Below are 12,509 nucleotides of genomic sequence, written 5' to 3' on the forward strand. Positions count from 1 at the left end.
GTACTTGCTTCATTCTTTCTCCACATTGCAGGGCTGAGATGAGGAAACTGGGATAGCTTTCGGAGGTGGTTAGTCCCACGAGCTTGTTAGTCCAACTAAACTCTGCGAATAACTGCTTGTGAACAGAACAACAGAAGCGTCAAGCCAGATGATTGTGCCCATTTTGTTTATGTTGCAATGGAATAGAGTAGTCTGGGTCATTGGATGAAATGTTTTACTTTTATCGGCTGAGCCAACAGGAAATGGCATTGTAGCATTGAAGGCCCTTACATGGTGGCTCCTCCTTTGTCTGCAGAACTTAGAAGCAAACCTTTGTTTCCCTGCCTACCGTGACATCTAAGCAACAAGGATGGGGTGGTTGCAAGCCTCTGTCAACCTTTTTTACTTTAGAATTCTGCCCCTGAGCTATGCTGAAGGCAGGGCGGCACATGAAATGTTACTGGAAAGATTCCTGGGTTATACACTGCCCAGCCAGCATCGCTGATGCTTTCTTTTGATCATAGTTGGAACAGACATGGAGTGGGGGAAGGGATAACGTCTCCAACCAACTGATCTAGACTTCAATTAAGTAATGAACAGTTTCACAAAAGCTGCGATTTCCAGCTGCCACATCCTTTTACTTGGCCAGATAAACCATTGCATGCTGCAGTCATTACATGCCTACCCTGCCCCAAGGATATATAATGGCATAGAAATAGTGGTTAAAGACATTTGTTTTTTTTGTGTGTGTCCCCTTCCTAATTCCCACTGTAAGGTGCTGCTCAGATAATGCATGTCTTGTGATGGAAGTCAAACACAGGTGAGCAAGCAATCCTAGCTATTTTCTAAAGCCTTATGAGTACCAGAAACACCATTTATCTCCACCATAAGATGAGAATTCACATAACTTGTTATTCATGATACACTTGATTATGGTGCTTGTAAAAGGCTCTTCTTCCTGATGCATTTGCCCTTCAGTATTTCAGATACGAATTTCAAAACCTATTGAGTTCATGTTATTACGAACTCATACATTTTCCACTTCTCCTTTCTCACCCTTTTCTGATGAGGTCTCTGCTTCTTCATCTCCCCTCTTTGTCCCATGTGACCATCCCTTGACATTGGAGGCATATCCACACAGCTCAGATTTAGTGTATCGGATTTCTCACAATCATGTTATTTATTTCACTGCCCCAATATGTAGGGTGTTGATGTGGTCACTACATGACTTACAGTGACTTGCATAAGCTGTGTATTCTGCATGGTGCTCTTTCCACACTCAGTAGGGTGAGTGAATCCTACAGGGGTCTCATATATATATATATATATATATATATATATATATATATATATATATATATACATACACACAGTGGTGCCTCGCAAGACAAAAAGAATCCGTTCCGCGAGTCTTTTCGTCTTGCGGTTTTTTCATCTTGCGAAGCAAGCCCATTGATTAGCGCTATTGGCACTTTAAGGGCTAAAAACGGCTTTTTAAGGCTTAAGGGATTAGCGGTTTTGCTGCTAAAATGCTTTTAGCAGCTTAGCGATTCAGAAAAAGGGGTTTTGGAGCAAAAAAAAACCCCTCAAAATTTTTCGTCAATTTTCGTCTTGCGAAGCAAGCCCATAGGGAAATTCGTCTTGCGAAGCGCCTCTGCAGATGGAAAACCCTTTCGTCTTGCGGGTTTTCCGTCTTGCGAGGCATTCGTCTTGCGGGGCACCACTGTGTGTGTGTGTGTGTGTGTGTGTATATATATATATATGCCAGTCCATTAATATCTACAACCTGCTTCTCTTTGATACTTCTTCAGAGTATCCAGGGAATGAACCAAAAGTATCAGAGCCTTTTGAATTGTATTTCTGCTCCCTCAGAATTTCTGGAAGAGCCAAAGGTCAAAATGCCTACAGAAATCTAAGTGTCAGGGTAGAGAAGACGTCTCATGCCTGGTGATGGCTGCCTGTGCGCCTATCTGGTTCGTTCTTCTCTTACTGCCTCTGAGAACCATTAAACCGAGTCATGTGCTCATGTTCCGTTCCCAGAAGACCCAATTTCCTTGCCTGTAGATCTATAGTAATTCAAGAAGCTAATGTGCTTATTGCAGCAATTAATGATCCATTTCCTCTGAACAGTATTTACAGAAAACATGCACTCATCGGTGATGGCAAAACAGTTTTCAGAATCTCAGTGGGATCATTCTACTTCTGCCATGAAAGCTGAAGAAAGCTTCACTCCTTTTGGGCTCGGTCACTTATCAGCTGTCCAACAACCACAATGGCTCCCCTGCTAGCCTTAAGAACTAGAATTGAGCCAAAGGTTTCTACAAATAATTTTTTCTAAGAAAATTTCTGAGATGTTTCTCTTTCCCCCCGTCATCCCGTTAGAAAAGGGCCACTTTGCACAATTATCTCAGATACACTGTCTCGGAATGACGCTAGGTCTTGACCATTGTGGATGATGCAGAATGGTAGCTAGGCTGCCAGATGTAGTTCCTTTCTCTCTCTCTTTGTCAGGGGCAGGGGAGGGTGGAAGTGTCGGGTCTCAGTGGTAGAGCATCTAGTGCACATCTGGAGAGAACAGCCTGAAGCCCCGAAGAGCTACTGCCAGCCTGTGTAGGCTGTACTGAGATAGATAGACCAATGGTCTGGCTCAGAAGGATACAGCGCCCCCTGGTCCTGCAGCTGTCAGTTGCAGTGGCTGAGGGAAAACACACCCTACTGTAGGTGGAAAAGGCAGATGTTGCACTACTGTTGCTGCTGATGGTGTGTCCATCCTGTTGGAAAATCTCTCCTCCCTCTGGAGAAATTCAGGGAGATGGTTCTCCCAATTTCTCTGCCCACAAATAGGCTGGAGAATGAGGGACCATTTGCATGCAGCTTTATGCAAACAACAAACAACATTCATAATCTTAACTTTTAGCTGGAAGCCCACTTCCCAAGATCCCCTCCTTCAAGACCTGGTTGTTAAATAGCATTCTTTAAATGAGATCTCTTTCCACATGGCTAAATGGTGTGCACACTTTATCTCCAGCATATGAAATTTTTCAGCTTTACCTAAGACACGTTCAAAGAACAATATACGAGACTTAGCATGAAATAAACATGTCTTCCTCATTTGAATATTTAATATAAAAATACTATTTTATAATGCAATATTTAAACTCACATTTAGAGTACTTCAGTGTTTCAAACTTTTAATTACTTTGAATCAAAGTCACTGGTTATATCGATTGATCCCTTAGCTTGTAATTTGTGATTAGAACTGCGATTCCCAGGGCTTTCTGAGGGCGAGCAGTGAAGCTTAAGTGATTTTAATAGCAGTATAAAATATTGTACATGTTTAAAATGGAGCAGCCTAATTAGTAGCATGTGTTCTAGCAGGAAAAAAATCCAGAGAAAGTCTATTTCATAGGCGAAATTCCCTCAACTGCACATAAACGTTCCCCTTTGACTGCAACCCAAGCTTTTGTGGTACAGGTGTGGTCTGTTAGATCAAGACAGGTAGGAATGGACTTCAGGTAGGGATGGACTTTGCAATTAATCTCTGCAGTTAATATGATTAGCCCCAATTGTCAATGTAAAATGATAAATTATTCTGATTATCAGTCCAGTGCTCAAATATTAGTGAAGTGTCTAGAAATACTATTCTAGCATAGTTTTAGTTCTATCACCTGCTAAAACTTTTCTCTCATGAGCGGCTCGTTTGACTGTCACTTAATTTGCCTACTAGGCACACCAGAAGCATATCAAGAGGTCTTATCTTCCTTCTAGGAAGCAGCATTCATTATTTTTGCATAGAAGTAAATCCTTGCAGGGTGAGATAAGAGAGTGAGAATGAGGAGAGAACAGAAATGGGATGAGATAAAGGGTGCTGGTGGAGGAAGCTTTCAGAAGGTGACAAGACAGAGATGAGGTCAATGCGATTAAAATGATACACAGTTAATTTGGCGTAGGGGCATGTGGCTTGAAAACACTGTTAGTTGGAGGTTAGGATAGACAAATGGCAGAAGCCCTGCCTAGTCACCTGGCCTCGGCTTACTTTATCTGCACATTTGCGACATTTGTTCTGCTATGTACATGCACATGTGCACATTTTGTTGATTTGAAGAGACCACAGTGCACTGTGCATAGCCGTTTTGTCAAACGTTCTTGATGTAAAGTTCTGTGCTGTATTTGTGGCGTGAGTCAAATAGTCTTAGCTGCTTTCACTTCCCTGAACACAATTGCAGGATGCACATTCCATTAAATGTGTTAATCTGTTTCCCGGGAACTTCAAAGGCTAATTTATTGTGGCATGAGTTTTCGTTGGCAAGAACCAATTTCATCCGGTGTGTTAAATGGTCTGAGAGCTACTTCATATGTAAAAACAACAACTGAGCTATATACTGTTCTTTTTAAATTATTGATTTCCCCACCCGCTCAGGTGTGGAAATGAATCACAATTATGAGAGGTTGTCAGCATCTAGATTAATCCAAGTGGTTGTCGGGAACAAATCAGTCTTAACTGGAAAAGCCGGGCTTCACTGGAATCCCTTTTATCAGTGATACTGTAGAATTATCACCCCCAAAAAGCAGAAACAGAAAGGTGGCAGCTGGAGAGTTCTAAAAGAAATCTGGTCTGGCTAGCCTTGGCTCCTAAATAAGTAATAAGCAACACAATTTTATTCCAGGATTCTCAGGAGTCTTTGGGGGTTTATATTTTAAATGTTTTCAGTATTGCATCCAAAGTAGTAATAAATCCAGTGGACACTTTTCAATTCCTTTCTGTCCACTATTGTTTCCGGCCATTAGTGTTGGAATGATGCTGCAATTTTTGTTTTATTTAGAGTATGACAGGAATGCCAAAAAAGGAGTGAAATCACAGTGCTTTTAGTTCTCTGACAAGGATGTTAATAAGAAGCACTCTTCCTTCTAAATTAGCAATCGGGATTGCAGAATTCATTCTCGAAATGGGCTCTTAATGTAGTCTTCTGCCAGGCAGATAGCTTTACGGTTATTTTAAAGGGTTTCTCTTCTTTAAAGTATAGATCCTGCTCTAGACATTCATGAGCCCACATAATGTAATGTATGCCCTTTACTGAGGACACCGTAGTAGTATACAAATAAGAATAAGAAATCTAGAATAAGAAGCGTGGATCTCAGCTCACTTATTTTCTAAACGAATAAGAATCTGCTCACCACAAATAGCTTGTAATCAGTCTGGTTCATGCACACCACTAAGGCAAACCATGCCTGAGAACACACAAATATTTGCAGGAAAACATGTGGCTGCTTCTCTCTTCTCCTGGTTGTTCTGCTGCCTCTCTACCTGGAGCTAAGCCCTTGTTTTCACGTAACATCATGTCTGAGTCTAGGCTCAAAGTTTTCCTTGCTCTGGGGAAACCGCAAGCCAAAAGCCCCGGGGGAGACGAACTATGAGCCTGCCTTGAGTGGGGTGCACCGACACTAGAAGGGCAGGATATAAATGTGCCCATAAATAAATGTTCCAGAATGCTGCCCCACTTGCACCTAGCAGTTTCCCGTTTTCAATTAGCAGAACGAATTGTTTGGCACACTGTGAAGAAACCGTGGATTGTAAGGAAAGTGGTTCTGTCTCATAAATGAATGGAAACTTCACCGGGGGTGGGCGTGAACTGTGACTGGCACTTCTAGGTTTGGCTCATGGCTTATGGGTTGTGGAGTGGCTCAAGGCAAGTGGTGGCCCAAGAGAAGGGTTGTTGAGGTTCTCCACTTCCACACTGGTCACGGCTGACTTTTCACACTTCCTAGCATGGACCCAGTTCACTGGGGATTTAATCCTACGCAAGCAAGCCCCTCTAAAAAGAGCAGCCCGTTTGTTTTGCACCCACCATCTTCTCACAGCTTGGGTTATATTTGTGAAGAAAATCTCCAAAAATTATGCTTAAAGCTGCGTCCTCTTGATTCATTTGTGGCATGCCCCTGGGGGCTGAGCAGGTCGCTAGTCCTTCCTTAGCCTGCCATGGCAAAACCTAGCTTTGATCTTGAGAGTCCGTGTTTCTTTCTTAATTTTTTTAGTGATAAATTTGTGTGCTTGAAAATACATTCTTATCTCACATAATATTTGGAGGTTACAGGCAGATAAATACTTTGAGGCGTGCAATTTCATCAAGCCAAAATAATGTGATTTTGACTCTCTCTCTCTCCCCTGCCCCCCTTCATGTTAATGATCTGCATCTCTCTGGAGTTTTCTTCTGGTTAAATAATTAATATGCAGATGCCTGGCTCTTGCTTTGCTGTTTGTCATTCCACTTCTCTAGTTGGCATTGTTCGTGGTTCTCTTTCAGAATCTCTCTTGATTTTGCTCTTGTTTTTGAAAGCTCTACATTTCAAATATGCAACAGTTAATAAACGGGTTTTGCATACCTGCTTTGGTTGAGCTCCAGACCCAAACCATGATTGATTAGAGGCGAATTAACCCCAGCATGCATAAGAGGACACAGCCAAATTAAGACTATTGGGGGGGGGGCAGCTGAAGACAAGGGAAGAATGAAGCCTCAAATGGTGCAGTCGGCCCTTTGTGTCTCACTGAAGAGTAATGCCAGGTTTTCCTTTTCTGTGCTAAGCCAAGCAACCTGTGTCTGACTTTGCTTCTGCACTGACGCAAGGAGGCAAAGACTAAACGACAGACAAGGCTAGTGTTCATGGTACAGCTGTAAGCACCATTTGGTTAACAAATTTCCTGCACACCTTGCACTGCTGGGGCCTGAGGTGTAATGAGCAAAGTGCAATGAAATGAGCCGTGACAGCTCTTTAGATCTCTGCTGTGTGAGGACTTGCACTCCACAGTGGCAGAGGAAGTCCTGCCTTTTCCCTTCCCATAATATTACCAGTTCACTGTTGCACGGGAGGTTATGCTGCAAGTATCTTATGCAATGAGTCGATGGATGGCTCTACATTAGGAGTATCTGCCATGCATGCCATCAATAGACATCTGAAGGCAGCCCTGTTTAGGGAAGTATTTAATGTCTGAAGTTTTATTCTGTTTTTAATGTTCTGTTGAAAGCCACCCAGAGTGGCTGGGGAAGCCCAACCAGATAGGCGGGGTAGAAATAATAAATTACTATAAATCATTATTATTACAGTGCCCGGTGGAGTGGGTTTCTGAAATGGTCAGGCATGCCAGGGCACTCTTAGGCTGTGTACACCCTCCCATTTACTGTGCATGCAGGTGGCCTTGGCCACAATCCATCTTTGTCTTGTAGCCATCCTTCTGCTTCCTATGAAATGCTGTGTTTCGATGTGTTTTCCTGCAAAGCAGCTTAGATCTCAGTTGAGAAAAAGAGCAACTTTTTGGTGATGCTTAAATCAGTAAGACTAGGGGTTACCTTTTTGGCCCATGGCATGTTTGAAAAGTGGTGGAACAGTTGTGGGCACCGCACCCTGCAGCCAAGCATGTGTTGAATGTTGTCTGCAATTGAATGCTGCTTTCCAGTTTAATTTCAGTGGGGCTGAGAGCGCTAGAGAAGGCATATGTTCATCCATGGCGACTGGTGATAAGACCAGCAGAGCTGAGCAAAATAGTGGGAAAACTTCTACTGTACTTAAATCCAGTCCGTGTGGGATAGAGCTAGAAATGAGAGAAGACCGATTTGCTTGGGGTACGAGATAGCTTGTGCTGCTGTTATAGCCCTTATAAGAAGGAGAATAAGAGTTGTGCCCAAGACTGGAAGTATAAAAACATTAGAAAGCAGTTTCTTCCTCATTTCCTGCAGTAAAAAGGGAGCTTTATCCTTTTTTGGGGAGCAAAACAAGGGGAAGTTAAATTGGTATCTTCAGAACCAGACAGAAAATAAGTTGAAATTGATTGATTCACTTCCCTTGTCGGATTCAGAGCTAACCCAGATTTAAAGTGGTAACTCCATGTGTAGAATCTCCACCAAGTGTTTTGCATGTCAGTGTGGTGCTGGGAAGTCTGCATTTGACTTAGGACTATGATACCAGGAGAGGAGGTTTGATTTAACTCTTTCCTCCATGCTGTTTTCTGGTTTAAAAGTGCATACAAACGAACCACAGGAAAGGCACCTACCAGAGTAATTGGCTTATATTGTAGATTATCAGTGTCTTTTACCTCCTGCTGCAGGGAGGCAAGACTGGGGGTGACCTGATCTAAAACAGCAAAATTGCCGCATTTCAGCGTTTTGAGGAGCAGATCCTTTTTGGTAAGTGCTATGAATACCCGAGGAGGCTACTCACAGAGACCCTTTTGTTTTCGTCCACAGGTAATGCAAGTGGTGAAGGAGCAAATAATGAGAGCGTTGACCACGAAGCCTAGTTCTCTGGATCAGTTCAAAAGCAAACTTCAAAACCTAAGCTACGCAGAAATACTGAAAATTCGCCAGTCTGAGAGGATGAACCAAGAAGATTTCCAATCTCGCCCAATTTTGTAGGTGTTCTCCTGTAGAAGTCTTTCTTCCCCCTTCCCACCTCCTGTTTGGGAGGTCTAACAAATGTGAATGACATTTATGAACCCTTCAGGAATTGCTCTGTAATAAAACTGTTCAGGGGCAGCATTTCAAAGCAGGGCAGTCACATCGGCGCGGAATGCGCTCGCTTCCATCTGCAGAAATAAAAACATGCCTCTTTGTATTCACCTAAAGTGGATTCTTCTAGTCCCTGTAGGGCTCAGAGTAGTTTATTTGCAGCAAATGATGCTTTGACATTTTCACCCTTTGTGTGCGTGTGTGCTTTCCCCCTCCTCTATGAATTTTCCTTTCTTGCCCAGTTCCTCGCCGAAAAGAAAATGTCACCGTCAGTGAACCAGGCAAAATGAAGCCTGGGGCGGAAGCACAAAGTCACAAGGACCCCACAAAAGGAGACTGAATTTCTTTACTGTCTGGTGCGGGTGGGGTAGGGGGCTGTTATCTAAAGGCGCTCCTGTATGCCTGTGTTAATGGATATTAATTGGTATTCCTTTTGCATCACTTTGTGCTCTTGGACCTGGAGGCAGATTGTCAACTTGTTTTTAAGCCTCCCTTGGGCCCATTTCACATTTTCACTGGAGAGACACGCTTGCCACTTCATCATGGCAGATCTCAGCCCATTTTTAGCAGTAAAACAAAATGGAGCTGGTGGGCCTTATCCATTATGCAACAGCATTTTTTGACTTACAGTCAAGTTTATTTTGAAACTTAATCTTCATTTTTCTTCTTAAGGGGAGCTAAGCACGGCTGTAAACTAACCGGTCGCGCCATCCCAACGATGCATCCTGTGACAGACTGTAAAATCAGCTTTAAATGCTTGAAAAATGCTTGCATTTTCTGCCTGCAGGTCTTCATACCCAGCTGATTTTTAAAGACTCAGGAGACACTGACACAGTTTTTGAGGATGTATAATGTGAATTCTCAATGCGCTGTAAGATTACTTACTCCAGCTTATTGGCTGAATGAGTTTGATCCAAAGATAATAGTTATTCAGTACGCTATTATGGTAGAGCCTAGCACCCCAGAGCTTATTCAAAAGCAGGCAGATCGTAGTCCATGCAGAATCCCCATTGAGATGCTTGCAGAGAGAAACAGGCATCTGCCAGAGTTCTGGCACTGCTTGTGGCCAAGACTGCATGTGCTGCTTATCTGTCCCCATTGTGGGGAAAGCAAAGCCAGGAAGCAATCAACGTCCCTTGCTTGGAATCCAGGACTTGTATGTTCCAAGCCAGCAGCAGACGTTTCATGCTAATACTGTCTCTTCACTCTCCCCATTGAAAGCAACAAGCTCCAGGAGTGAGGTGCCACTCCTAGCGACCTCAGCCTGGACAGCCCAACTTCCAGGCATGCCGCCCTGCTTGCTTTTGAAGCAGTAATCCCTTCTCTGCTCAGGGATATGCAAGTGAGGGCGAAGTTACTGGTATCCCTGCCAGGAGAGGAGACAAAAAGAAGGCAGAACGAACGGTGTGAGGCAGATTTATTGAAAGGATAATATCCAAGTTCCCCAAGGCATTTTGAACAGAGACCTTCTTCAGTCAATATATGAATTGAACTGCAATGTTAGGCAGGTGTGTTTTCTCCACCGTTTCCTTAACAGAACAAATGAGCAACTTCACTGCTGGTGTGGTTCTGGTTTCCAGAATGTAAAGAGAGCTGGTTTCTCAAATGGTAAAAGATGGCTTCATCCCCCTTGGAGATTTGGGGGTGGGGAGCAGGGAGCTAGACCCATTTGCATGTGTCTGTCTTGTGTGTATGGTGCAGTACTGCTGGAAGAAGTCCTAGTGTTCACACCAAAGGCCCAGTCCCCTCATTGCTGGGCACATGGCACAACCCGATCCATCCTTAAATATGCTATGTTTGGAGCAAAGCTCCAATGCCACAAGTGAAACAGAATATATACAGCTTCTCTTTTTTTAAAAAAAAAATATATTTTTTTAATTAAGATTTTTACATAAAAAAGGAAAATAACAGAAAAATACAAAAATACAAAACGACAAAAAACAGCAACACAAAAAGAAAAAAAAAGAGGAAAAAAGCGAATAAAAACAATTCCATCTTCATAATATTTCTTGCATTTACTTATTTCCCAGACTTCCCCACACCTCCCCTCACTGTATTCCAATTCATAGATTTAATCAGCAAATCCTTTCCCTCTATCTCAACTAATCTTTATCTTAATTTTAATATCTTAATATATCTTCATCTCCTTAATATCTTAATGTATTAAGTCTTTTAATTTTACACCTTTTTGGCAATAACCTTTTACGTTCAATCCGGTGTCATTCTAACATTCATTAATCTTATAATATTTCTGTGAATAATCTTTAAATTTCTTCCAATCTTCTTCCACCATCTCTTCTCCCTGGTCTCTGATTCTGCCAGTCATTTCTGCCAATTCCATATAGTCCATCACCTTCATCTGCCATTCTTCCCGAGTGGGTAGTTCTTGTGTCTTCCAATACTGCGCAATAAGTATTCTTGCTGCTGTTGTGGCATACATAAAGAAAGTTCTATTCTTCTTTCACACCTGTTGGCCGACCATTCCCAGGAGAAAGGCCTCTGGTTTCTTCGGGACTCTGGTTTCTTCGGGAACAGAATATATACAGCTTCTCAAGGACCAGGGGTCCATAGTAGTTTGGGGCATTTGACTGTAACGAATAAAGAAGTGCACCTTGTACCTGGTTTGCCAGTTGATTGCTAAGCTGAAACAGCCTTCTCATCTTGCAAACAACTGGTAGCATTGCAGAGAAGGCTTAACCTAAAGCATGGGCAGCAGAAAGGATTGCCCAAAGTATTGCAGAGTGAGAACTCCACTTAAGACTCAAAACCTGCACGGGAAGTATTTGTGTGTAGTGTGAGTTTTTCTAGTTAGATGTGACTAAGTCTGTGTCTGTTTGCTTGTGTTCTCCCCCCTCCCCCCCCCACTCCTTCCCAGGGAGCTAAAAGAGAAGATTCAGCCCGAAATTTTAGAGTTGATCAAGCAGCAGCGTCTTAATCGTCTTGTTGAGGGAACCTGCTTTAGGAAGCTCAACAGTCGGCGGCGACAAGGTACTAACCAGATTTCTTTTCCCTGCCTCTTTCTCCTTTGCTCCTTTGTTTTTATTGACCATTGTAAAAATAACCGTTATTGTTTTCTTAGGGAGCTTTCAGACATGATGGAAAGAGTGCCTTTTAGCCTTTAAAACGTCACTTCTGTGTGTGTTCAATGCAGCATAAAATTGGGGGAGAGCCATTGATACACTGAGGGTGAACCTAGATATTATGGCAGATGCAAAGGGAGGCCTTTTAGAAAAGGCAGTGCCATATTTGTTTGTTTCATCAAGTGGCAGCCCGTAAGGTCACAGAATTGTAGAGCTGGAAGGAACCACAAAGATCATCTAGTCCAACCCCCTGCAATGCAGGAATCTTTTTGCCCAGCGTGGGGCTTGAACCCACAACCATGAGATTAAGAGTCTTATGCTCTACCGACTGAGCTATCCAGGATGGTGGCGTGATTGAATAGGAAATCCTGCGACGTGATGAAATCGTAACACAGGTTTGAATACCTCTAAATTGGTGGGGATTTTCTGAGGCCTGGCAGGGCTTCTAATTTGGCCCACAAGGCTGCTTTCCCAAACACCTCCCCACAGCTGTTGTCATGTGTGAGATAAAGATGTGGTCAGGATGGGCTACCCCAGGGAATTTTCCTTGGATTCAGATCCTGAGCATCCATTTTCAGTTTCTAAAGACCAATGTGAGGTGCCCAATTCCCCCCCCCCAACTTCCCTATCAGACAAGTAATAAAAAAAAAAAAAGCCCAATCCCATACTGTTAAAAGTGTCTTAGCTTAAAACTACATAAGGCATGATTACTTAAAGCAAATATTTCTGTTGAGATGGTCTGGTGTGTTTCTTTACAGGAATTTGGGGCAGGTATTAAGTCCCGGTTTAGATCCTTCTGTCATTCTGCCTAGAGTTATTTCACCCTTTCTCACTGTCTGCCTTCAGTGTCACAATCCATTAAGATCATGTGCACATTTTCTGCTTATTCTGAAACCAAGGAAACTGCCACTCAGTCTGCCTGACATAAAAAACCTCCTTAGATTTCTGGCAC

The 12,509-nt window shown here is 42.8% G+C and overlaps 1 protein-coding gene across 11 annotated transcripts in view; it reads left to right on the top strand.

Annotated features, from left to right (window-relative positions):
* The window catches only part of ELMO1 (engulfment and cell motility 1), a 314,930-nt gene that overhangs the window by 286,817 nt on the left and 15,604 nt on the right, over nt 1-12,509 (top strand). For all 11 annotated transcript variants that reach the window (XM_083407049.1, XM_083407043.1, XM_083407046.1 and 8 more), the window contains 2 exons: nt 8,217-8,380; nt 11,353-11,465. In XM_083407049.1, coding sequence (XP_083263175.1) covers nt 8,217-8,380; nt 11,353-11,465 — 277 coding nt within the window. The remainder of the gene's footprint in view (nt 1-8,216; nt 8,381-11,352; nt 11,466-12,509) is intronic.

Source organism: Podarcis tiliguerta (genome assembly GCF_965153285.1).
Source record: "Podarcis tiliguerta genome assembly, chromosome: 12".
NCBI lineage: Eukaryota > Metazoa > Chordata > Lepidosauria > Squamata > Lacertidae > Podarcis > Podarcis tiliguerta.